The sequence below is a fragment of the Oncorhynchus nerka genome, linkage group LG27 (genome assembly GCF_034236695.1).
Source record: "Oncorhynchus nerka isolate Pitt River linkage group LG27, Oner_Uvic_2.0, whole genome shotgun sequence".
Classification (NCBI taxonomy): domain Eukaryota; kingdom Metazoa; phylum Chordata; class Actinopteri; order Salmoniformes; family Salmonidae; genus Oncorhynchus; species Oncorhynchus nerka.
Genome location: NC_088422.1, coordinates 23,910,679 through 23,937,294, shown reverse-complemented (window position 1 = coordinate 23,937,294; position 26,616 = coordinate 23,910,679). Strand labels below are relative to the sequence as shown.

Here is a 26,616-nt window from a genome sequence, read left to right as displayed (position 1 = left end):
CATCACATGTAATGCAAACTAATTACAATGTTTATCAATTTAAAACTGTACAATAAAATAAGGAAATGATCTTTATTTACATATTTCTTGGAACATTACCATGTTTACAAATGTAAAACACAGTTTGAAAAAAATTAATATTTTAACATTCAATTCCTTATATTTGTATTGACTAAAATAACTGTATGAATCTCACTTGCTGAACATCCTAAAAATAAGAGAATGATTTTAATATTTGTCCAAATTCTTAATCACCACATAGTGACCTTTGATATAACAGATACATTCTAACCTGAGCTGGGTTTGAAATAGTTCGATAATTTATTAGCCTGACTGCTTTTAGCTGGAGCCTTCTTCTCTCTGGCCAGGGGGCTTTTGCCCTGTTTTTTCAAAGAGGAGGAAATTTTAAGGACAGGTATCTGTTGTCTCCACTCAGACAGTAGCTCTCTCTGAACCTCAGGAGGTAGTTCTGAGAACACCTTGGGGTCCACACTTCCTGGGAAACCACAGTCAGCCGACTGCCTCTGTGACACGAGGCCTGTAGAGGAGTTTCCCTCCTCCAAGAGGTCTGTGAGTGAATAGTGCAGGGAGGAGACTGTGTGTTCTTGTTGGTTGTTGGTTGTCAGTGCATTGGGCTGTCTGTCAAAGCCCTTCACAGTTTCTCTTAGGTCTATGGGAGTGCTGTGAAATGAGTCATTAAGTTTGCATGCAGCAGGCTGAGAGGAAGAGGCAGGCTGTTCTGAATGGTTGTGGTGAAATGAGTGGGTTCTGTCTGCTGGATCAGATACTGTGGGTCTGATGGACTGAGTGCCATGGCTGTGGAGGCCATGGGTGGTCTCTGGGTAGGCAGCTGATAACAGTTCCTTCTGGATGTCCTCAGGCAGGAGTCTGAACACCTCAGGGTCAATGTTGGGGGGCAATGGATGAACATCTGTCATCCCAGGACTGTTGGTCATTTTATCATCTACTGTTCCACCTATGCAGCACTCACCCACCATAGGCCGCTGCTGGGAGGCCTCAGGGCTATGCATTGTTGACTGTGTGTAAGGCTTGATCTTAAGGTTGCTAGGTATGTCTGGTATCCAGTGTGATGCATCCTGACCAGTCAACTCCTCTGTCTTACCTTCAACATCAGATCCAGCCTGTCCACGGAGGTTACCAAGCACACTTTGAGACAGATCCTCCTAGAGGGGAAGAAGAGAGAAAGAGAAAGGATGCACATTTTCAGAATTATAAAGATGACACATAAGGAGTACACGTGGCAGGGTAACGCCTGAGACAGAGATACTAGTTTACTTCTAATGGGTGACATCCACCGGTCTTCTTACCTGGCACCGAGAGGAGGCCTGTGTTTTTTCAGGAGATCTGTGTGTGAAGAAGGAGGCGATGGATCCCTTGCTGACAGCAGCACACTTGGCCTGCAAGTTACTGAAGCACACGTTGAGGAGGGTGAGGTGGAAGGCTGTGTTGGTGTCCACCATCTTGTGGAAGAGCTTCATGGCCATGGTGACCAGCTGGGCCAAGGCATCACAGTTGCCTGACAAATAACACAGCAGATTTAAGTGGTGTTAGTTGCTAAATGCACAGTAACTGATCTACCATTCAAGATCTGTGAAATCCTTACTTAGAAATTAATGTACAGTTCAAATGTAGATACACAGTACAGTAGGTACTAAACAATAGCTACTGTATATTTGCTAAAGCCATTGGCAGTACATTGGCCGTTTCAATTCCTAATGGCTTGCAGACAAAATATACTCCATATGTGTGAGAGAATTATTTAACAGGTACCAGAGGTTATCTTTTGCCCAATGTGGTTGGGGATGGGACACTGCCTGCTCTCCCGGCTGAACCACTTGTTGGTTGCAGAGTAACGCCTGATGGTCAGTCGAAGGGTCAAAGGCTGCCTGCCATCTTTATGCATCCTAAAACCAAGACAGCTTAGTTAAACTTAAGAGCAGAAACACTACTTGGAAATTCAACCATTTCTGTACCTTGCAATTCAAACCTTATGCTTACCTGTCTAAAATGCTACTCAACAAATCTTTAACCTTCTGCCAAACTTCATTGGTTGAGGACACTTTCTTGAAGGAGTCTTCATTGCTAAGAGACTTGGTATGTTATGAAGACAGGGAGAGAAAAAATACAGAAAGACATATCAATATGTGCACTGTAACAGTATTAGCTGAAAATTGATTATTGTATTGATCAGTTATCATCTCACACCTGTGGAGCACCAGTGGGGGTGACTGGAGTGTCATCAATGCCCAAAGCCAGGTTCTGGAGATGCTGAGCAGTGGAAACTCCAAACTCCCTCACCAGGTCAGCCAATGGGAAGAGCTGCAGGTCCTGCACACCAACCAATCCTAGGGCCTGAAGCCTCTTAGCAGTCTGGTGGCCTACTCCTGAAATGGGCCATAATGGGTAAAGAAAGGTAAAGCACTGAATGGCATGACAACAGCTACAGAGGTGATTACGACTAGGGCTACATGGATCAACAACAGGTTGGATAATCTACCACTATACTCTACTTCATGTAGTGACTTGGATAACTTGCTGAGTGTCAAATTAGGAATAAAGCGCAAATCTATACCTGGTACTTTACGTAAACCATTTAGACTGCCCATAATGTCTTTCACACTCTCTGGCAACAGTGTGGTTTGTTGATTTGGCTTGAAGGCACCCGCCACCAGTTTGGCCAGCAGCTTACTGGTAGCAATGCCCGCACAGCCAGTGAGGCCCAGCTTGCTGTGGATCTCTGCTCTCAGTTCAGCTGCGATATGTGAGCCTACCGCTAGTCTAGGGTGTACCATGACTTTGGCATCCGAGGCTGAGGAAACAAAACAAAAAGATACACAATTCACGGTTAAATTTCACATCATCTCAACCTGATCGCTAGTATGTAGACATGGAATTTCTAATAACTAAAGGCTAAGGTTAAGAATCCAAACCCACAGTGGCTCTAAATGTAGGAAACTGAAAGTGCAATGCAAATGTTTATACATTTAGCTTCACAGGTTGTTTCACAACCCATATCTTGGTTTCATAAGTCCCCAGTCTGAATGCTGCTAGACCTTAAGCTACTCACTGTCAAGATTGTAAATGTGGCCTTCGTATGAATAGTGAGCAGACTCCGGGGTCTGTTCCATCCTCCTCTCCACCATCTCTGTGATGTCCATGAAGTTCTCATCAAACCCTAGCCGTTCTACTAATGGACAGAACGACATCAGCAACTCTAAATGGAGGAAAGCACAGAGACAGGTGAGAGTTTTTCCATAACAAAAAACTGATAGTAAGGTAGAATTCATTAGAGCGTAACACTGTGGCTATAAAAATGATAAATCTGATGTTTGTGAGATCATCACAGTTCTAGCTGTTTGTGGTGGTTAACTCCTTTCAAGAGTTACTGAGTTGATTACCTGTGACTTTGTAAGATGTCTCTCTGTAGTGTGTCAGGTCCTCTCCCTTGACCAGCACGAGCTGAGGACACTTCTCTTTGGCATCCGTCACTAACATCAGCTTTGTCACACCAAGGTCCCTGGCCACGTAGTTACAGGTGACGATGATGTACTTTTGCTGAATACCTACAAGGAGTCCAGAGGGAAGTTATGCAACCAGTGCTTCCGTTAACATGTTGAAAAACAATACAGTTAAAGCTTAGACAAAGAATAGGAGACAAAATAGAAATAGTATGTCAAATAAATCACCTAAAGGCACATTCCGCAGTGCTGGGTTGCGGATCATTTCAACCTGGGCATAGAAACAGTCCAGGTCAAAATGTAGGATGACTCTCTGTACTGGTGGTGCAGGTACCTTACTGAAATATTTGCCCCCATGGATCACTGAAAGAGAGAAGGGCAGTTTCATAGTGAGAACAATTACAGGTGAAAGAGCTACTACACCAGTGGTTCCCAACCAGGGGTCCTCGGCCTATCCACAGGGGGTACTTGAGAAGACTCATGAGACCATAGACCTACTGGTAAAATGCACATGAGGGGGTACTTCAGGGGTACTCCTAGCCCTTGATCACGACTCCCAGTTCTATTACATTACACATAAGTCATTGGACGAATGAGTCTTCTGTATGGGGAAGTTTTGATAAGAGCCCAGATGCCATGTCTGAGCATTAACACGCACTGCTTGCGGTACAGTTTTGGAAGCATAAGAACCTCATCTTTCATATCAGGGAGAAAAAACGAAAGGTTAAATTGATACACATCTTTAGAGGCGCTGGCGGACTTACCATTTGGCAGAAGAGGCAATTTCCTCAGGCCTCACATCATCAAGGGGCCTCATGAGTTGAGCATAAAAATATATATAATAATAATAATAATAATAATAATAATAATACTCCACTTGAGGCATAACAAAAAATGTATAAATAAAAAAATGGTATACCTATAGGGGTCCTTATTTATATACCTACAAGGGTCCTAAAATAAAATAGCTAAAATATCCTTGCTATGACAATTCCATATGTTAGTTTAGTAGTAGTCATCTCACTTTGCCATACCTCCAATAATATCGCATCGCTGTCACACCTCCTTTGGAGGTCTGGATAATTTTTTCTTGCAAAAACAGTTTGAATGGTTTGCTGGCTCCCAGCGGCAAGATTTTTGATAGGACTTTACGGTTCAAGAACCATCTCCCCCCATGCCCATTGGTGCTACGTGTAATGTTCGCCACTGTTTTCAGACAGGGAAGGTCACATTTTGCAGAGAGTTGTTCTGTATGTAAGCAGAAAATGGATGAAAGCCTGGAAGAAAAACATAATTCTGTTTTGTTAGAATTTGTCAAATGTATTTTTACTTTATTTAGCCAGGTAGGCAAGTTGAGAACAAGTTCTCATTTACAACTGCAACCTGGCCAAGAATAAAGGAAAGCAGTTCGACACATACAACCTCACAGAGTTACTTACACATGGAATAAACAAACATACAGTCATTAATACAGTTGAAGAAAATCTATATACAGTCTGTGCAAATGAGGTAAGAAAAGGCGGTAAGGCAATTTTAATTTTTAATTTTACCTTTATTTAACTAGGCAAATCAGTTAAGAACAAATTCTTATTTTCAATGACTGCCTAGGAACTGTGGGTTAACTGCCTGTTCAGGGGCAGAACGACAGATTTGTACCTTGTCAGCTCGGGGATTTGAACTTGCAACCTTCCGGTTACTAGTCCAACGCTCTAACCACTAGGCTACCCTGATAGACCATGGTGGCGAAGTAATTACAATATACCAATTAGACACTAGAGTGATGTGCTCTATACATAAAATTGCATACATCAACATATTTTGATGGGGTTTTAAAATCAGCGATTTCTTGGCCATCCTCACCAAAGAATCATCAGGCACTGTTGCACCTACATCTCGCCATCACGGTTGACAACTCCATTGTGTCCTCCTCCCAGAGCGCTAAGAACCTTTGCGTGATCCTGGACAACACCCTGTCGTTCTCAAATAACATCAAAGGCGGTGGCCCGTTCCTGTAGGTTCATGCTCTACAACATCCGCAGAGTACGACCCTGCCTCACACAGGAAGCGGCGCAGGTCCTAATCCAGGCACTTGTCATCTCCCGTCTGGATTACTGCAACTCGCTGTTGGCTGGGCTCCCTGCCTGTGCCATTAAACCCCTACAGCTCATCCAGAACGCCGCAGCCCGTCTGGTGTTCAACCTTCCCAAGTTCTCTCACGTCACCCCGCTCCTCCGCTCTCTCCACTGGCTTCCAGTTGAAGCTCGCATCCGCTACAAGACCATGGTGCTTGCCTACGGAGCTGTGAGGGGAACGGCACCTCAGTACCTCCAGGCTCTGATCAGGCCCTACACCCAAACAAGGGCACTGCGTTCATCCACCTCTGGCCTGCTCGCCTCCCTACCACTGAGGAAGTACAGTTCCCGCTCAGCCCAGTCAAAACTGTTCGCTGCTCTGGCCCCCAATGGTGGAACAAACTCCCCTCACGACGCCAGGACAGCGGAGTCAATCACCACCTTCCGGAGACACCTGAAACCCCACCTCTTTAAGGAATACCTAGGATAGGATAAAGTAATCCCCCCTTAAAAGATTTAGATGCACTATTGTAAAGTGGCAGTTCCACTGGATGTCATAAGGTGAACGCACCAATTTGTAAGTTGCTCTGGATAAGAGCATCTGCTAAATGACTTAAATGTAAAATGTAAATGTACAACATTCATCTAGTGAGCACCATTGGAGCTCCATCCAAGCAAGGCATTTGACTGGTTTGATGTGTACCGAGGCGTCACCGTATTACACCGGGTCTCCACCCCTATTTAGCCATTTTTCAACAATGAACTTCCCCAGGCTTGCCCGTATTAGGGAACCCTGGTTCTCGACCAGGTTAGTTTAGTAGAAACCCAGCCTCGGGCCCTTAGACTCTATGGGGATACAATACGCACTTCTTTAGAAGACAGGTGATGATGAGAATACTGACATCATCATTGAGGCAAAGGACATTCATTTTTTAATTTTATTTAACCTTTATTTAACTAGGCAAGTCAGTTAAGAACAACGTATGTGTAGCCCATGTATCTGATGCTGTCTGGCCAAAAAGAATATGGCATATAATACAATTTTTTTGGCCAGACAGCATCAGATACATTTAGTAAGACAGAGGGGCACTGTTTCCCTTGCTTGGATGCTTTCTCCGGTAAGATAGTTTCAACCACTCGCATGAGTGAAGGAGAGTTGGCAGGTGCACAGTGCACTGTTCGCATCCTGGAATCATTTTGGATGAACGTACGAAGGTAAACTACTTTGTGAAGTGATTTGTTTGACAATCAGATGAAAACATCCTAACTGGTTGTGTTCATGGCAAATTTAAAGGTAATATATTTTTACTATAAGACCCATTCAAATAAAAACATTTCAGGGGGGGGGGGTCTGGAGGGGCTAAACGTGTGTTTATGGAAGACAGACAGAAGACAAAGGGACCACCTGTGCTAATTCGCTATCTCGCATGCTCTGAAAACCTGTGTGTAAAGGAAGAAGGCCTCCGGAAACGTGTTGTCACTGAACAATACTTTTGGCTGCAACTGGTTAAAACAGTGACAGTAGGTGTGAAATTATTTTTGATGTGATATGAAAGTAAAGGGCTTTATATTTCTAGAACCACTGGACTAGGGTACTCTAGCCAGATCAACATTCAGTTGGTGGTACAGTAACTGAAAAAGGTTGGGAACCACTAGACTAGGGTATTCTAGCCAGAGCAACATTCAGTTGGTGGTACAGTAAGGAAAAAGGTTGGGAAACACTGGACTGGGGTACTCTAGCCAGATCAACATTCAGTTGGTTGTACAGTAAGGAAAAAGGTTGGGAACCACTGGACTAGGGTAGTCTGGGCAGAGCAACATTCAGTTGGTGGTACAGTAACTGAAAAGGTTGGGAACCACTGGACTAGGGTACTCTAGCCAGATCAACATTTAGTTGGTTGTACAGTAAGGAAAAAGGTTGGGAACCACTGGACTAGGGTAGTCGGGGCAGAGCAACATTCCGTTGGTTGTACAGTAAGGAAAAAGGTTGGGAACCACTGGACTGGGGTAGTCTGGGCAGAGCAACATTCAGTTGGTTGTACAGTAAGGAAAAAGGTTGGGAACCACTGGACTAGGGTAGTCGGGGCAGAGCAACATTCAGTTGGTGGTACAGTAAGGAAAAAGGTTGGGAACCACTGGACTAGGGTAGTCTGGGCAGAGCAACATTCAGTTGGTGGTACAGTAAGGAAAAAGGTTGGGAACCACTGGACTAGGGTAGTCTGGGCAGAGCAACATTCAGTTGGTTGTACAGTAACTGAAAAAGGTTGGGAACCCCTGGAGTAGGGTAGTCTGGACAGAGCAACATTCAGTTGGTTGTACAGTAAGGAAAAAGGTTGGGAACCACTGGACTAGGGTACTCTAGCCAGATCTACATTCAGTTGGTTGTACAGTAAGGAAAAAGGTTGGGAACCACTGGACTAGGGTAGTCTGGGCAGAGCAACATTCAGTTGGTGGTACAGTTAGGAAAAAGGTTGGGAACCACTGGACTAGGGTACTCTAGCCAGATCAACATTCAGTTGGTTGTACAGTAAGGAAAAAGGTTGGGAACCACTGGACGAGGGTATTCTAGCCAGATCAACATTTAGTTGGTTGTACAGTAAGGAAAAAGGTTGGGAACCCCTGGAGTAGGGTAGTCTGGGCAGAGCAACATTCAGTTGGTTGTACAGTAAGGAAAAAGGTTGGGAACCACTGGACTAGGGTACTCTAGCCAGATCAACATTCAGTTGGTTGTACAGTAAGGAAAAAGGTTGGGAACCACTGGACTAGGGTAGTCGGCACTGAGCAACATTCAGTTGGTGGTACAGTAAGGAAAAAGGTTGGGAACCACTGGACTAGGTTAGTCTGGGCAGAGCAACATTCAGTTGGTTGTACAGTAACTGAAAAAGGTTGGGAACCACTGGACTAGGGTAGTCTGGGCAGAGCAATATTCAGTTGGAAGTACAGTAAGGAAAAAGGTTGGGAACCACTGGACTGGGGTAGTCTGGGCAGAGCAACATTCAGTTGGTTGTACAGTAAGAAAAAAGGTTTGGAACCACTGGACTGGGGTAGTCTGGGCAGAGCAACATTCAGTTGGTTGTACAGTAAGGAAAAAGGTTGGGAACCACTGGACTAGGGTACTCTAGCCAGATCAACATTCAGTTGGTTGTACAGTAAGGAAAAAGGTTGGGAACCACTGGACTAGGGTAGTCGGGGCTGAGCAACATTCAGTTGGTGGTACAGTAAGGAAAAAGGTTCGGAACCACTGGACTAGGGTAGTCTGGGCAGAGCAATATTCAGTTGGTTGTACAGTAAGGAAAAAGGTTGGGAACCACTGGACTGGGGTAGTCTGGGCAGAGCAACATTCAGTTGGTTGTACAGTAAGGAAAAAGGTTGGGAACCACTGGACTAGGGTACTCTAGCCAGATCAACATTTAGTTGGTTGTACAGTAAGGAAAAAGGTTGGGAACCACTGGACTAGGGTACTCTAGCCAGATCAACATTCAGTTGGTTGTACAGTAAGGAAAAAGGTTGGGAACCACTGGACTAGGGTAGTCGGGGCAGAGCAACATTCAGTTGGTTGTACAGTAACTGAAAAAGGTTGGGAACCACTGGACTAGGGTAGTCTGGGCAGAGCAATATTCAGTTGGTTGTACAGTAAGGAAAAAGGTTGGGAACCACTGGACTGGGGTAGTCTGGGCAGAGCAACATTCAGTTGGTTGTACAGTAAGAAAAAAGGTTTGGAACCACTGGACTGGGGTAGTCTGGACAGAGCAACATTCAGTTGGTTGTACAGTAAGGAAAAAAGGTTGGGAACCACTGGACTAGGGTAGTCTGGGCAGAGCAACATTCAGTTGGTGGTACAGTTAGGAAAAAGGTTGGGAACCACTGGACTAGGGTACTCTAGCCAGATCTACATTCAGTTGGTTGTACAGTAAGGAAAAAGGTTGGGAACCACTGGACTAGGGTAGTCTGGGCAGAGCAACATTCAGTTGGTGGTACAGTAACTGAAAAAGGTTGGGAACCACTGGACTAGGGTACTCTAGCCAGATCAACATTCAGTTGGTTGTACAGTAAGGAAAAAGGTTGGGAACCACTGGACTAGGGTATTCTAGCCAGATCAACATTTAGTTGGTTGTACAGTAAGGAAAAAGGTTGGGAACCCCTGGAGTAGGGTAGTCTGGGCAGAGCAACATTCAGTTGGTTGTACAGTAAGGAAAAAGGTTGGGAACCACTGGACTAGGGTACTCTAGCCAGATCAACATTCAGTTGGTTGTACAGTAAGGAAAAAGGTTGGGAACCACTGGACTAGGGTAGTCGGGACTGAGCAACATTCAGTTGGTGGTACAGTAAGGAAAAAGGTTGGGAACCACTGGACTAGGGTAGTCTGGGCAGAGCAACATTCAGTTGGTTGTACAGTAACTGAAAAAGGTTGGGAATCACTGGACTAGGGTAGTCTGGGCAGAGCAATATTCAGTTGGTTGTACAGTAAGGAAAAAGGTTGGGAACCACTGGACTGGGGTAGTCTGGGCAGAGCAACATTCAGTTGGTTGTACAGTAAGAAAAAAGGTTGGGAACCACTGGACTGGGGTAGTCTGGGCAGAGCAACATTCAGTTGGTTGTACAGTAAGAAAAAAGGTTTGGAACCACTGGACTGGGGTAGTCTGGGCAGAGCAACATTCAGTTGGTTGTACAGTAAGGAAAAAGGTTGGGAACCACTGGACTAGGGTACTCTAGCCAGATCAACATTCAGTTGGTTGTACAGTAAGGAAAAAGGTTGGGAACCACTGGACTAGGGTAGTCGGGGCTGAGCAACATTCAGTTGGTGGTACAGTAAGGAAAAAGGTTCGGAACCACTGGACTAGGGTAGTCTGGGCAGAGCAATATTCAGTTGGTTGTACAGTAAGGAAAAAGGTTGGGAACCACTGGACTGGGGTAGTCTGGGCAGAGCAACATTCAGTTGGTTGTACAGTAAGGAAAAAGGTTGGGAACCACTGGACTAGGGTACTCTAGCCAGATCAACATTTAGTTGGTTGTACAGTAAGGAAAAAGGTTGGGAACCACTGGACTAGGGTACTCTAGCCAGATCAACATTCAGTTGGTTGTACAGTAAGGAAAAAGGTTGGGAACCACTGGACTAGGGTAGTCGGGGCAGAGCAACATTCAGTTGGTTGTACAGTAACTGAAAAAGGTTGGGAACCACTGGACTAGGGTAGTCTGGGCAGAGCAATATTCAGTTGGTTGTACAGTAAGGAAAAAGGTTGGGAACCACTGGACTGGGGTAGTCTGGGCAGAGCAACATTCAGTTGGTTGTACAGTAAGAAAAAAGGTTTGGAACCACTGGACTGGGGTAGTCTGGGCAGAGCAACATTCAGTTGGTTGTACAGTAAGGAAAAAGGTTGGGAACCACTGGACTGGGGTAGTCTGGGCAGAGCAACATTCAGTTGGTTGTACAGTAAGGAAAAAGGTTTGGACCCACTGGACTAGGGTACTCTAGCCAGATCAACATTCAGTTGGTTGTACAGTAAGGAAAAAGGTTGGGAACCACTGGACTAGGGTAGTGTGGGCAGAGCAACATTCAGTTGGTTGTACAGTAAGGAAAAAGGTTGGGAACCACTGGACTAGGGTGCTCTAGCCAGATCAACATTCAGTTGGTTGTACAGTAAGGAAAAAGGTTGGGAACCACTGGACTAGGGTAGTGTGGGCAGAGCAACATTCAGTTGGTGGTACAGTAACTGAAAAGGTTGGGAACCACTGGACTAGGGTACTCTAGCCAGATCAACATTTAGTTGGTTGTACAGTAAGGAAAAAGGTTGGGAACCACTGGACTAGGGTAGTCGGGGCAGAGCAACATTCAGTTGGTTGTACAGTAAGGAAAAAGGTTGGGAACCACTGGACTGGGGTAGTCTGGGCAGAGCAACATTCAGTTGGTTGTACAGTAAGGAAAAAGGTTGGGAACCACTGGACTAGGGTAGTCGGGCAGAGCAACATTCAGTTGGTGGTACAGTAAGGAAAAAGGTTGGGAACCACTGGACTAGGGTAGTCTGGGCAGAGCAACATTCAGTTGGTGGTACAGTAAGGAAAAAGGTTGGGAACCACTGGACTAGGGTAGTCTGGGCAGAGCAACATTCAGTTGGTTGTACAGTAACTGAAAAAGGTTGGGAACCCCTGGAGTAGGGTAGTCTGGACAGAGCAACATTCAGTTGGTTGTACAGTAAGGAAAAAGGTTGGGAACCACTGGACTAGGGTAGTCTAGCCAGATCTACATTCAGTTGGTTGTACAGTAAGGAAAAAGGTTGGGAACCACTGGACTAGGGTAGTCTGGGCAGAGCAACATTCAGTTGGTTGTACAGTAACTGAAAAAGGTTGGGAACCCCTGGAGTAGGGTAGTCTGGACAGAGCAACATTCAGTTGGTTGTACAGTAAGGAAAAAGGTTGGGAACCACTGGACTAGGGTAGTCTAGCCAGATCTACATTCAGTTGGTTGTACAGTAAGGAAAAAGGTTGGGAACCACTGGACTAGGGTAGTCTGGGCAGAGCAACATTCAGTTGGTTGTACAGTAACTGAAAAGGTTGGGAACCACTGGACTAGGGTACTCTAGCCAGATCAACATTCAGTTGTTGTACAGTAAGGAAAAAGGTTGGGAACCACTGGACTAGGGTACTCTAGCCAGATCTACATTCAGTTGGTTGTACAGTAAGGAAAAAGGTTGGGAACCACTGGACTAGGGTAGTCTGGGCAGAGCAACATTCAGTTGGTGGTACAGTAACTGAAAAGGTTGGGAACCACTGGACTAGGGTACTCTAGCCAGATCAACATTCAGTTGGTTGTACAGTAAGGAAAAAGGTTGGGAACCACTGGACTAGGTATTCTAGCCAGATCAACATTTAGTTGGTTGTACAGTAAGGAAAAAGGTTGGGAACCCCTGGAGTAGGGTAGTCTGGGCAGAGCAACATTCAGTTGGTTGTACAGTAAGGAAAAGGTTGGGAACCACTGGACTAGGGTACTCTAGCCAGATCAACATTCAGTTGGTTGTACAGTAAGGAAAAAGGTTGGGAACCACTGGACTAGGGTAGTCGGGGCTGAGCAACATTCAGTTGGTGGTACAGTAAGGAAAAAGGTTGGGAACCACTGGACTAGGGTAGTCTGGGCAGAGCAACATTCAGTTGGTTGTACAGTAACTGAAAAAGGTTGGGAACCACTGGACTAGGGTAGTCTGGGCAGAGCAATATTCAGTTGGTTGTACAGTAAGGAAAAGGTTGGGAACCACTGGACTGGGGTAGTCTGGGCAGAGCAACATTCAGTTGGTTGTACAGTAAGAAAAAAGGTTTGGAACCACTGGACTGGGGTAGTCTGGGCAGAGCAACATTCAGTTGGTTGTACAGTAAGGAAAAAGGTTGGGAACCACTGGACTAGGGTACTCTAGCCAGATCAACATTCAGTTGGTTGTACAGTAAGGAAAAAGGTTGGGAACCACTGGACTAGGGTAGTCGGGGCTGAGCAACATTCAGTTGGTGGTACAGTAAGGAAAAAGGTTCGGAACCACTGGACTAGGGTAGTCTGGGCAGAGCAACATTCAGTTGGTTGTACAGTAACTGAAAAAGGTTGGGAACCACTGGACTAGGGTAGTCTGGGCAGAGCAATATTCAGTTGGTTGTACAGTAAGGAAAAAGGTTGGGAACCACTGGACTGGGGTAGTCTGGGCAGAGCAACATTCAGTTGGTTGTACAGTAAGAAAAAAGGTTTGGAACCACTGGACTGGGGTAGTCTGGGCAGAGCAACATTCAGTTGGTTGTACAGTAAGGAAAAAGGTTGGGAACCACTGGACTAGGGTACTCTAGCCAGATCAACATTCAGTTGGTTGTACAGTAAGGAAAAAGGTTGGGAACCACTGGACTAGGGGGCACTCTAGCCAGATCAACATTCAGTTGGTTGTACAGTAAGGAAAAGGTTGGGAACCACTGGACTAGGGTAGTGTGGGCAGAGCAACATTCAGTTGGTTGTACAGTAAGGAAAAAGGTTGGGAACCACTGGACTAGGGTGCTCTAGCCAGATCAACATTCAGTTGGTTGTACAGTAAGGAAAAAGGTTGGGAACCACTGGGCTAGGGTAGTGTGGGCAGAGCAACATTCAGTTGGTTGTACAGTAAGGAAAAAGGTTGGGAACCACTGGACTAGGGTGCTCTAGCCAGATCAACATTCAGTTGGTTGTACAGTAAGGCAAAAGGTTGGGAACCACTGGACTAGGGTAGTCTGGGCAGAGCAACATTCAGTTGGTTGTACAGTAACTGAAAAAGGTTGGGAACCACTGGACTAGGGTAGTCTGGGCAGAGCAACATTCAGTTGGTTGTACAGTAAGGAAAAAGGTTGGGAACCACTGGACTGGGGTAGTCTGGGCAGAGCAACATTCAGTTGGTTGTACAGTAAGAAAAAAGGTTTGGAACCACTGGACTGGGGTACTCTGGGCAGAGCAACATTCAGTTGGTTGTACAGTAAGGAAAAAGGTTGGGAACCACTGGACTAGGGTAGTGTGGGCAGAGCAACATTCAGTTGGTTGTACAGTAAGGAAAAAGGTTGGGAACCCCTGGACTAGGGTACTCTAGCCAGATCAACATTCAGTTGGTGGTACAGTAACTGAAAAGGTTGGGAACCACTGGACTAGGGTACTCTAGCCAGATCAACATTTAGTTGGTTGTACAGAAAGGAAAAAGGTTGGGAACCACTGGACTAGGGTAGTCGGGGCAGAGCAACATTCAGTTGGTTGTACAGTAAGGAAAAAGGTTGGGAACCACTGGACTGGGGTAGTCTGGGCAGAGCAACATTCAGTTGGTTGTACAGTAACTGAAAAAGGTTGGGAACCACTGGACTAGGGTAGTCTGGGCAGAGCAATATTCAGTTGGTTGTACAGTAAGGAAAAAGGTTGGGAACCACTGGACTGGGGTAGTCTGGGCAGAGCAACATTCAGTTGGTTGTACAGTAAGAAAAAAGGTTTGGAACCACTGGACTGGGGTAGTCTGGGCAGAGCAACATTCAGTTGGTTGTACAGTAAGGAAAAAGGTTGGGAACCACTGGACTAGGGTACTCTAGCCAGATCAACATTCAGTTGGTTGTACAGTAAGGAAAAAGGTTGGGAACCACTGGACTAGGGTAGTCGGGGCTGAGCAACATTCAGTTGGTGGTACAGTAAGGAAAAAGGTTCAACCACTGGACAGTTGGGCAGAGCAACATTCAGTTGGTTGTACAGTAACTGAAAAAGTTTGGGAACCACTGGACTAGGGTAGTCTGGGCAGAGCAATATTCAGTTGGTTGTACAGTAAGGAAAAAGGTTGGGAACCACTGGACTGGGGTAGTCTGGGCAGAGCAACATTCAGTTGGTTGTACAGTAAGAAAAAAGGTTTGGAACCACTGGACTGGGGTAGTCTGGGCAGAGCAACATTCAGTTGGTTGTACAGTAAGGAAAAAGGTTGGGAACCACTGGACTAGGGTACTCTAGCCAGATCAACATTCAGTTGGTTGTACAGTAAGGAAAAAGGTTGGGAACCACTGGACTAGGGTACTCTAGCCAGATCAACATTCAGTTGGTTGTACAGTAAGGAAAAAGGTTGGGAACCACTGGACTAGGGTAGTGTGGGCAGAGCAACATTCAGTTGGTTGTACAGTAAGGAAAAAGGTTGGGAACCACTGGACTAGGGTGCTCTAGCCAGATCAACATTCAGTTGGTTGTACAGTAAGGAAAAAGGTTGGGAACCACTGGACTAGGGTAGTGTGGGCAGAGCAACATTCAGTTGGTTGTACAGTAAGGAAAAGGTTGGGAACCACTGGACTAGGGTGCTCTAGCCAGATCAACATTCAGTTGGTTGTACAGTAAGGCAAAAGGTTGGGAACCACTGGACTAGGGTAGTCTGGGCAGAGCAACATTCAGTTGGTTGTACAGTAACTGAAAAAGGTTGGGAACCACTGGACTAGGGTAGTCTGGGCAGAGCAACATTCAGTTGGTTGTACAGTAAGGAAAAAGGTTGGGAACCACTGGACTGGGGTAGTCTGGGCAGAGCAACATTCAGTTGGTTGTACAGTAAGAAAAAGGTTTGGAACCACTGGACTGGGGTACTCTGGGCAGAGCAACATTCAGTTGGTTGTACAGTAAGGAAAAGGTTGGGAACCACTGGACTAGGGTAGTGTGGGCAACAACATTCAGTTGGACAGTAAGGAAAAAGGTTGGGAACCCCTGGACTAGGGTACTCTAGCCAGATCAACATTCAGTTGGTGGTACAGTAACTGAAAAGGTTGGGAACCACTGGACTAGGGTACTCTAGCCAGATCAACATTTAGTTGGTTGTACAGTAAGGAAAAAGGTTGGGAACCACTGGACTAGGGTAGTCGGGGCAGAGCAACATTCAGTTGGTTGTACAGTAAGGAAAAAGGTTGGGAACCACTGGACTGGGGTAGTCTGGGCAGAGCAACATTCAGTTGGTTGTACAGTAAGGAAAAAGGTTGGGAACCACTGGACTAGGGTAGTCTGGGCAGAGCAACATTCAGTTGGTTGTACAGTAAGGAAAAAGGTTGGGAACCACTGGACTGGGGTAGTCTGGGCAGAGCAACATTCAGTTGGTTGTACAGTAAGGAAAAAGGTTGGGAACCACTGGACTAGGGTAGTCGGGGCAGAGCAACATTCAGTTGGTGGTACAGTAAGGAAAAAGGTTGGGAACCACTGGACTAGGGTAGTCTGGGCAGAGCAACATTCAGTTGGTGGTACAGTAAGGAAAAAGGTTGGGAACCACTGGACTAGGGTAGTCTGGGCAGAGCAACATTCAGTTGGTTGTACAGTAACTGAAAAAGGTTGGGAACCCCTGGAGTAGGGTAGTCTGGACAGAGCAACATTCAGTTGGTTGTACAGTAAGGAAAAAGGTTGGGAACCACTGGACTAGGGTAGTCTGGGCAGAGCAACATTCAGTTGGTGGTACAGTTAGGAAAAAGGTTGGGAACCACTGGACTAGGGTACTCTAGCCAGATCTACATTCAGTTGGTTGTACAGTAAGGAAAAAGGTTGGGAACCACTGGACTAGGGTAGTCGGGGCTGAGCAACATTCAGTTGGTGGTACAGTAAGGAAAAAGGTTGGGAACCACTGGACTAGGGTAGTCTGGGCAGAGCAACATTCAGTTGGTTGTACAGTAACTGAAAAAGGTTGGGAACCACTGGACTAGGGTAGTCTGGGCAGAGCAATATTCAGTTGGTTGTACAGTAAGGAAAAAGGTTGGGAACCACTGGACTGGGGTAGTCTGGGCAGAGCAACATTCAGTTGGTTGTACAGTAAGAAAAAGGTTTGGAACCACTGGACTGGGGTAGTCTGGGCAGAGCAACATTCAGTTGGTTGTACAGTAAGGAAAAGGTTGGGAACCACTGGACTAGGGTACTCTAGCCAGATCAACATTCAGTTGGTTGTACAGTAAGGAAAAAGGTTGGGAACCACTGGACTAGGGTAGTCGGGGCTGAGCAACATTCAGTTGGTGGTACAGTAAGGAAAAGGTTCGGAACCACTGGACTAGGGTAGTCTGGGCAGAGCAACATTCAGTTGGTTGTACAGTAACTGAAAAAGGTTGGGAACCACTGGACTAGGGTAGTCTGGGCAGAGCAATATTCAGTTGGTTGTACAGTAAGGAAAAAGGTTGGGAACCACTGGACTGGGGTAGTCTGGGCAGAGCAACATTCAGTTGACAGTAAGAAAAAGGTTTGGAACCACTGGACTGGGGTAGTCTGGGCAGAGCAACATTCAGTTGGTTGTACAGTAAGGAAAAAGGTTGGGAACCACTGGACTAGGGTACTCTAGCCAGATCAACATTCAGTTGGTTGTACAGTAAGGAAAAGGTTGGGAACCACTGGACTAGGGTAGTCGGGGCTGAGCAACATTCAGTTGGTGGTACAGTAAGGAAAAAGGTTGGAACCACTGGACTAGGGTAGTCTGGGCAGAGCAATATTCAGTTGGTTGTACAGTAAGGAAAAAGGTTGGGAACCACTGGACTGGGGTAGTCTGGGCAGAGCAACATTCAGTTGGTTGTACAGTAAGGAAAAAGGTTGGGAACCACTGGACTAGGGTACTCTAGCCAGATCAACATTTAGTTGGTTGTACAGTAAGGAAAAAGGTTGGGAACCACTGGACTAGGGTACTCTAGCCAGATCAACATTCAGTTGGTTGTACAGTAAGGAAAAAGGTTGGGAACCACTGGACTAGGGTAGTCGGGGCAGAGCAACATTCAGTTGGTTGTACAGTAACTGAAAAGGTTGGGAACCACTGGACTAGGGTAGTCTGGGCAGAGCAATATTCAGTTGGTTGTACAGTAAGGAAAAAGGTTGGGAACCACTGGACTGGGGTAGTCTGGGCAGAGCAACATTCAGTTGGTTGTACAGTAAGAAAAAAGGTTTGGAACCACTGGACTGGGGTAGTCTGGGCAGAGCAACATTCAGTTGGTTGTACAGTAAGGAAAAAGGTTGGGAACCACTGGACTGGGGTAGTCTGGGCAGAGCAACATTCAGTTGGTTGTACAGTAAGGAAAAAGGTTTGGACCCACTGGACTAGGGTACTCTAGCCAGATCAACATTCAGTTGGTTGTACAGTAAGGAAAAAGGTTGGGAACCACTGGACTAGGGTAGTGTGGGCAGAGCAACATTCAGTTGGTTGTACAGTAAGGAAAAAGGTTGGGAACCACTGGACTAGGGTGCTCTAGCCAGATCAACATTCAGTTGGTTGTACAGTAAGGAAAAAGGTTGGGAACCACTGGACTAGGGTAGTGTGGGCAGAGCAACATTCAGTTGGTGGTACAGTAACTGAAAAGGTTGGGAACCACTGGACTAGGGTACTCTAGCCAGATCAACATTTAGTTGGTTGTACAGTAAGGAAAAAGGTTGGGAACCACTGGACTAGGGTAGTCGGGGCAGAGCAACATTCAGTTGGTTGTACAGTAAGGAAAAAGGTTGGGAACCACTGGACTGGGGTAGTCTGGGCAGAGCAACATTCAGTTGGTTGTACAGTAAGGAAAAAGGTTGGGAACCACTGGACTAGGGTAGTCGGGGCAGAGCAACATTCAGTTGGTGGTACAGTAAGGAAAAAGGTTGGGAACCACTGGACTAGGGTAGTCTGGGCAGAGCAACATTCAGTTGGTGGTACAGTAAGGAAAAGGTTGGGAACCACTGGACTAGGGTAGTCTGGGCAGAGCAACATTCAGTTGGTTGTACAGTAACTGAAAAGGTTGGGAACCCTGGAGTAGGGTAGTCTGGACAGAGCAACATTCAGTTGGTTGTACAGTAAGGAAAAGGTTGGGAACCACTGGACTAGGGTAGTCTAGCCAGATCTACATTCAGTTGGTTGTACAGTAAGGAAAAAGGTTGGGAACCACTGGACTAGGGTAGTCTGGGCAGAGCAACATTCAGTTGGTTGTACAGTAACTGAAAAAGGTTGGGAACCCCTGGAGTAGGGTAGTCTGGACAGAGCAACATTCAGTTGGTTGTACAGTAAGGAAAAAGGTTGGGAACCACTGGACTAGGGTAGTCTAGCCAGATCTACATTCAGTTGGTTGTACAGTAAGGAAAAAGGTTGGGAACCACTGGACTAGGGTAGTCTGGGCAGAGCAACATTCAGTTGGTGGTACAGTAACTGAAAAAGGTTGGGAACCACTGGACTAGGGTACTCTAGCCAGATCAACATTCAGTTGGTTGTACAGTAAGGAAAAAGGTTGGGAACCACTGGACTAGGGTACTCTAGCCAGATCTACATTCAGTTGGTTGTACAGTAAGGAAAAAGGTTGGGAACCACTGGACTAGGGTAGTCTGGGCAGAGCAACATTCAGTTGGTGGTACAGTAACTGAAAAAGGTTGGGAACCACTGGACTAGGGTACTCTAGCCAGATCAACATTCAGTTGGTTGTACAGTAAGGAAAAAGGTTGGGAACCACTGGACTAGGGTATTCTAGCCAGATCAACATTTAGTTGGTTGTACAGTAAGGAAAAAGGTTGGGAACCCCTGGAGTAGGGTAGTCTGGGCAGAGCAACATTCAGTTGGTTGTACAGTAAGGAAAAAGGTTGGGAACCACTGGACTAGGGTACTCTAGCCAGATCAACATTCAGTTGGTTGTACAGTAAGGAAAAAGGTTGGGAACCACTGGACTAGGGTAGTCGGGGCTGAGCAACATTCAGTTGGTGGTACAGTAAGGAAAAAGGTTGGGAACCACTGGACTAGGGTAGTCTGGGCAGAGCAACATTCAGTTGGTTGTACAGTAACTGAAAAAGGTTGGGAACCACTGGACTAGGGTAGTCTGGGCAGAGCAATATTCAGTTGGTTGTACAGTAAGGAAAAAGGTTGGGAACCACTGGACTGGGGTAGTCTGGGCAGAGCAACATTCAGTTGGTTGTACAGTAAGAAAAAGGTTTGGAACCACTGGACTGGGGTAGTCTGGGCAGAGCAACATTCAGTTGGTTGTACAGTAAGGAAAAAGGTTGGGAACCACTGGACTAGGTACTCTAGCCAGATCAACATTCAGTTGGTTGTACAGTAAGGAAAAAGGTTGGGAACCACTGGACTAGGGTAGTCGGGGCTGAGCAACATTCAGTTGGTGGTACAGTAAGGAAAAGGTTCGGAACCACTGGACTAGGGTAGTCTGGGCAGAGCAACATTCAGTTGGTTGTACAGTAACTGAAAAGGTTGGGAACCACTGGACTAGGGTAGTCTGGGCAGAGCAATATTCAGTTGGTTGTACAGTAAGGAAAAAGGTTGGGAACCACTGGACTGGGGTAGTCTGGGCAGAGCAACATTCAGTTGGTTGTACAGTAAGAAAAAGGTTTGGAACCACTGGACTGGGGTAGTCTGGGCAGAGCAACATTCAGTTGGTTGTACAGTAAGGAAAAAGGTTGGGAACCACTGGACTAGGGTACTCTAGCCAGATCAACATTCAGTTGGTTGTACAGTAAGGAAAAGGTTGGGAACCACTGGACTAGGGTACTCTAGCCAGATCAACATTCAGTTGGTTGTACAGTAAGGAAAAGGTTGGGAACCACTGGACTAGGGTAGTGTGGGCAGAGCAACATTCAGTTGGTTGTACAGTAAGGAAAAAGGTTGGGAACCACTGGACTAGGGTGCTCTAGCCAGATCAACATTCAGTTGGTTGTACAGTAAGGAAAAAGGTTGGGAACCACTGGGCTAGGGTAGTGTGGGCAGAGCAACATTCAGTTGGTTGTACAGTAAGGAAAAAGGTTGGGAACCACTGGACTAGGGTGCTCTAGCCAGATCAACATTCAGTTGGTTGTACAGTAAGGCAAAAGGTTGGGAACCACTGGACTAGGGTAGTCTGGGCAGAGCAACATTCAGTTGGTTGTACAGTAACTGAAAAAGGTTGGGAACCACTGGACTAGGGTAGTCTGGGCAGAGCAACATTCAGTTGGTTGTACAGTAAGGAAAAAGGTTGGGAACCACTGGACTGGGGTAGTCTGGGCAGAGCAACATTCAGTTGGTTGTACAGTAAGAAAAAAGGTTTGGAACCACTGGACTGGGGTACTCTGGGCAGAGCAACATTCAGTTGGTTGTACAGTAAGGAAAAAGGTTGGGAACCACTGGACTAGGGTAGTGTGGGCAGAGCAACATTCAGTTGGTTGTACAGTAAGGAAAAAGGTTGGGAACCCCTGGACTAGGGTACTCTAGCCAGATCAACATTCAGTTGGTGGTACAGTAACTGAAAAGGTTGAAACCACTGGACTAGGGTACTCTAGCCAGATCAACATTTAGTTGGTTGTACAGAAAGGAAAAAGGTTGGGAACCACTGGACTAGGGTAGTCGGGGCAGAGCAACATTCAGTTGGTTGTACAGTAAGGAAAAAGGTTGGGAACCACTGGACTGGGGTAGTCTGGGCAGAGCAACATTCAGTTGGTTGTACAGTAACTGAAAAAGGTTGGGAACCACTGGACTAGGGTAGTCTGGGCAGAGCAATATTCAGTTGGTTGTACAGTAAGGAAAAAGGTTGGGAACCACTGGACTGGGGTAGTCTGGGCAGAGCAACATTCAGTTGGTTGTACAGTAAGAAAAAAGGTTTGGAACCACTGGACTGGGGTAGTCTGGGCAGAGCAACATTCAGTTGGTTGTACAGTAAGGAAAAAGGTTGGGAACCACTGGACTAGGGTACTCTAGCCAGATCAACATTCAGTTGGTTGTACAGTAAGGAAAAAGGTTGGGAACCACTGGACTAGGGTAGTCGGGGCTGAGCAACATTCAGTTGGTGGTACAGTAAGGAAAAAGGTTCGGAACCACTGGACTAGGGTAGTCTGGGCAGAGCAACATTCAGTTGGTTGTACAGTAACTGAAGAAGTTTGGGAACCACTGGACTAGGGTAGTCTGGGCAGAGCAATATTCAGTTGGTTGTACAGTAAGGAAAAAGGTTGGGAACCACTGGACTGGGGTAGTCTGGGCAGAGCAACATTCAGTTGGTTGTACAGTAAGAAAAAAGGTTTGGAACCACTGGACTGGGGTAGTCTGGGCAGAGCAACATTCAGTTGGTTGTACAGTAAGGAAAAAGGTTGGGAACCACTGGACTAGGGTACTCTAGCCAGATCAACATTCAGTTGGTTGTACAGTAAGGAAAAAGGTTGGGAACCACTGGACTAGGGTACTCTAGCCAGATCAACATTCAGTTGGTTGTACAGTAAGGAAAAAGGTTGGGAACCACTGGACTAGGGTAGTGTGGGCAGAGCAACATTCAGTTGGTTGTACAGTAAGGAAAAGGTTGGGAACCACTGGACTAGGGTGCTCTAGCCAGATCAACATTCAGTTGGTTGTACAGTAAGGAAAAAGGTTGGGAACCACTGGACTAGGGTAGTGTGGGCAGAGCAACATTCAGTTGGTTGTACAGTAAGGAAAAAGGTTGGGAACCACTGGACTAGGGTGCTCTAGCCAGATCAACATTCAGTTGGTTGTACAGTAAGGAAAAAGGTTGGGAACCACTGGACTAGGGTAGTCTGGGCAGAGCAACATTCAGTTGGTTGTACAGTAACTGAAAAAGGTTGGGAACCACTGGACTAGGGTAGTCTGGGCAGAGCAACATTCAGTTGGTTGTACAGTAAGGAAAAAGGTTGGGAACCACTGGACTGGGGTAGTCTGGGCAGAGCAACATTCAGTTGGTTGTACAGTAAGAAAAAAGGTTTGGAACCACTGGACTGGGGTACTCTGGGCAGAGCAACATTCAGTTGGTTGTACAGTAAGGAAAAAGGTTGGGAACCACTGGACTAGGGTAGTGTGGGCAGAGCAACATTCAGTTGGTTGTACAGTAAGGAAAAAGGTTGGGAACCCCTGGACTAGGGTACTCTAGCCAGATCAACATTCAGTTGGTGGTACAGTAACTGAAAAGGTTGGGAACCACTGGACTAGGGTACTCTAGCCAGATCAACATTTAGTTGGTTGTACAGTAAGGAAAAAGGTTGGGAACCACTGGACTAGGGTAGTCGGGGCAGAGCAACATTCAGTTGGTTGTACAGTAAGGAAAAAGGTTGGGAACCACTGGACTGGGGTAGTCTGGGCAGAGCAACATTCAGTTGGTTGTACAGTAAGGAAAAAGGTTGGGAACCACTGGACTAGGGTAGTCGGGGCAGAGCAACATTCAGTTGGTTGTACAGTAAGGAAAAAGGTTGGGAACCACTGGACTGGGGTAGTCTGGGCAGAGCAACATTCAGTTGGTTGTACAGTAAGGAAAAAGGTTGGGAACCACTGGACTAGGGTAGTCGGGGCAGAGCAACATTCAGTTGGTGGTACAGTAAGGAAAAAGGTTGGGAACCACTGGACTAGGGTAGTCTGGGCAGAGCAACATTCAGTTGGTGGTACAGTAAGGAAAAAGGTTGGGAACCACTGGACTAGGGTAGTCTGGGCAGAGCAACATTCAGTTGGTTGTACAGTAACTGAAAAAGGTTGGGAACCCCTGGAGTAGGGTAGTCTGGACAGAGCAACATTCAGTTGGTTGTACAGTAAGGAAAAAGGTTGGGAACCACTGGACTAGGGTAGTCTGGGCAGAGCAACATTCAGTTGGTGGTACAGTTAGGAAAAAGGTTGGGAACCACTGGACTAGGGTACTCTAGCCAGATCTACATTCAGTTGGTTGTACAGTAAGGAAAAAGGTTGGGAACCACTGGACTAGGGTAGTCGGGGCTGAGCAACATTCAGTTGGTGGTACAGTAAGGAAAAAGGTTGGGAACCACTGGACTAGGGTAGTCTGGGCAGAGCAACATTCAGTTGGTTGTACAGTAACTGAAAAAGGTTGGGAACCACTGGACTAGGGTAGTCTGGGCAGAGCAATATTCAGTTGGTTGTACAGTAAGGAAAAAGGTTGGGAACCACTGGACTGGGGTAGTCTGGGCAGAGCAACATTCAGTTGGTTGTACAGTAAGAAAAAAGGTTTGGAACCACTGGACTGGGGTAGTCTGGGCAGAGCAACATTCAGTTGGTTGTACAGTAAGGAAAAAGGTTGGGAACCACTGGACTAGGGTACTCTAGCCAGATCAACATTCAGTTGGTTGTACAGTAAGGAAAAAGGTTGGGAACCACTGGACTAGGGTAGTCGGGGCTGAGCAACATTCAGTTGGTGGTACAGTAAGGAAAAAGGTTCGGAACCACTGGACTAGGGTAGTCTGGGCAGAGCAACATTCAGTTGGTTGTACAGTAACTGAAAAAGGTTGGGAACCACTGGACTAGGGTAGTCTGGGCAGAGCAATATTCAGTTGGTTGTACAGTAAGGAAATTGGGAACCACTGGACTGGGGTAGTCTGGGCAGAGCAACATTCAGTTGGTTGTACAGTAAGAAAAAGGTTTGGAACCACTGGACTGGGGTAGTCTGGGCAGAGCAACATTCAGTTGGTTGTACAGTAAGGAAAAAGGTTGGGAACCACTGGACTAGGGTACTCTAGCCAGATCAACATTCAGTTGGTTGTACAGTAAGGAAAAAGGTTGGGAACCACTGGACTAGGGTACTCTAGCCAGATCAACATTCAGTTGGTTGTACAGTAAGGAAAAAGGTTGGGAACCACTGGACTAGGGTAGTGTGGGCAGAGCAACATTCAGTTGGTTGTACAGTAAGGAAAAAGGTTGGGAACCACTGGACTAGGGTGCTCTAGCCAGATCAACATTCAGTTGGTTGTACAGTAAGGAAAAGGTTGGGAACCACTGGACTAGGGTAGTGTGGGCAGAGCAACATTCAGTTGGTTGTACAGTAAGGAAAAAGGTTGGGAACCACTGGACTAGGGTGCTCTAGCCAGATCAACATTCAGTTGGTTGTACAGTAAGGAAAAAGGTTGGGAACCACTGGACTAGGGTAGTCTGGGCAGAGCAACATTCAGTTGGTTGTACAGTAACTGAAAAAGGTTGGGAACCACTGGACTAGGGTAGTCTGGGCAGAGCAACATTCAGTTGGTTGTACAGTAAGGAAAAAGGTTGGGAACCACTGGACTGGGGTAGTCTGGGCAGAGCAACATTCAGTTGGTTGTACAGTAAGGAAAAAGGTTGGGAACCACTGGACTGGGGTAGTCTGGGCAGAGCAACATTCAGTTGGTTGTACAGTAAGAAAAAAGGTTTGGAACCACTGGACTGGGGTACTCTGGGCAGAGCAACATTCAGTTGGTTGTACAGTAAGGAAAAAGGTTGGGAACCACTGGACTAGGGTAGTGTGGGCAGAGCAACATTCAGTTGGTTGTACAGTAAGGAAAAAGGTTGGGAACCCCTGGACTAGGGTACTCTAGCCAGATCAACATTCAGTTGGTTGTACAGTAAGGAAAAAGGTTGGGAACCACTGGACTAGGGTAGTCTGGGCAGAGCAACATTCAGTTGGTTGTACAGTAACTGAAAAAGGTTGGGAACCACTGGACTAGGGTAGTCTGGGCAGAGCAATATTCAGTTGGTTGTACAGTAAGGAAAAGGTTGGGAACCACTGGACTGGGGTAGTCTGGGCAGAGCAACATTCAGTTGGTTGTACAGTAAGAAAAAAGGTTTGGAACCACTGGACTGGGGTAGTCTGGGTAGAGCAACATTCAGTTGGTGGTACAGTAGCTCTCAAACTCTAGGCGACATTCTGCCTTCTCCCTATGGTTCTCAGCCATTAGCTTCACCCACGACTGCCTCATGTGAATTACAATATTGACGTTGTGTTTTAACGTTTAGAAACGTAAATAATTTCTTGCAATATGGCTTTCGAAGCATATGGCCCTTATCTTTCATCAGCGAGAAAAAATGATTCACACAGAAAACATACACTTACTGTAGCGGTTTTGCACAGATCCATATAGCTATGGGTGCCCCCATACGAGGAAACTACACTTCCCGAGTTACACACAGGTGTTCAGAGCATGCTAGATAGTTAATTGCTAGATAGCCTCGTCTTCCGTAAACAAGCGCTGTAACATGGATATATTGCCGTGTGGGAACACTAACAAGGTGTGTATCAATTAAAATCTTTTTTAAAATTTTTATTATTTCTCGCTGATATGAAATAAGGTCCGTTATGCTTCCAAAACCGTAGTGCAAGCGATGCATGTTAATGTTCAAACCGAGAATCAGGGCTCTTAACAAAACTTTCCCCTACAGAACACGCCTTCGTCCAATGACTCTTGTGTAACATTAATGCAATGGAACAGAGTCATGACCAAGGAGTGTTACAGTAACCGAAAAGGGTAGGCAAACACTGTTTACACACGGAGTATAGCATTGCACACTTATTATTCACTACACTTAAACATGCAATGTAAGCAAAGCAATTGGCTTCCGTCATTTGGTGTCACTTGTGTTGCTTTCTTACCAACATGGGGGGGTTGAACAAAGTCCGAGCAAATGCTGTTCCAGTCAGTTTCATCCTCATCAATGTCCTCACCACCCACGTCCATTTCTAAACAACAATAACATTCTGATGTACTCAAACATCTAATATGAATATGTTTGAGTGTTGTTTCGATTTTTCACGCAACACACGAACGTCTCTTGGATGTCTTCTTCTGATTCTGGGTTCGTTTGGCTTGAGCAGCAACAAGCGCATTTGCACCACCTACAGTTCTGAAGTACTTCCAGAGTAGCAGACAGGCACAG

At 46.1% G+C, this 26,616-nt stretch overlaps 2 protein-coding genes across 4 annotated transcripts in view; one reads left to right on the top strand and one right to left on the bottom strand.

The window, feature by feature from the left end:
• Positions 1-58: 58 nt before the first annotated feature.
• poli (polymerase (DNA directed) iota) lies at positions 59-26,549 on the bottom strand. The gene is made up of 10 exons (XM_029637398.2): positions 26,333-26,549; positions 3,708-3,842; positions 3,420-3,584; positions 3,089-3,235; positions 2,594-2,830; positions 2,227-2,405; positions 2,020-2,111; positions 1,792-1,925; positions 1,329-1,537; positions 59-1,184 (listed from the first exon to the last, which is right to left on the bottom strand). Exons 1-10 carry the CDS (start codon positions 26,415-26,417, stop codon positions 288-290), a joined length of 2,280 nt encoding a protein of 759 aa, XP_029493258.1. The 5' UTR covers positions 26,418-26,549; the 3' UTR covers positions 59-287.
• Positions 3,172-26,616, top strand: part of zgc:152968 (uncharacterized protein LOC564848 homolog) — a 30,823-nt gene continuing 7,378 nt past the window's right edge. The window contains exon 1 of one of the 3 annotated variants that reach the window (XM_029637395.2): positions 3,172-3,261. In XM_029637395.2, the coding sequence (XP_029493255.2) occupies positions 3,212-3,261 (50 nt within the window). In that variant the 5' untranslated portion in view covers positions 3,172-3,211. Of the gene's footprint in view, positions 3,262-25,890; positions 25,972-26,160; positions 26,208-26,616 lie in introns of those variants that run through there. The other 2 variants (XM_029637397.2, XM_029637396.2) reach the window with 2 other exon arrangements.

Excerpts from the sequence above, each read along its gene's own strand:
- poli (XM_029637398.2), bottom strand. The coding sequence starts at position 26,417 with ATGGACGTGGGTGGTGAGGACATTGATGAGGATGAAACTGACTGGAAC. Across the intron at positions 3,843-26,332 it reads TGTTCAACCCCCCCATGTTG|TGATCCATGGGGGCAAATAT; the intron begins GTAAGAAAGCAA and ends TCTCTCTTTCAG. Across the intron at positions 2,406-2,593 it reads TGGTTTACGTAAAGTACCAG|GAGTAGGCCACCAGACTGCT; the intron begins GTATAGATTTGC and ends GGCCCATTTCAG.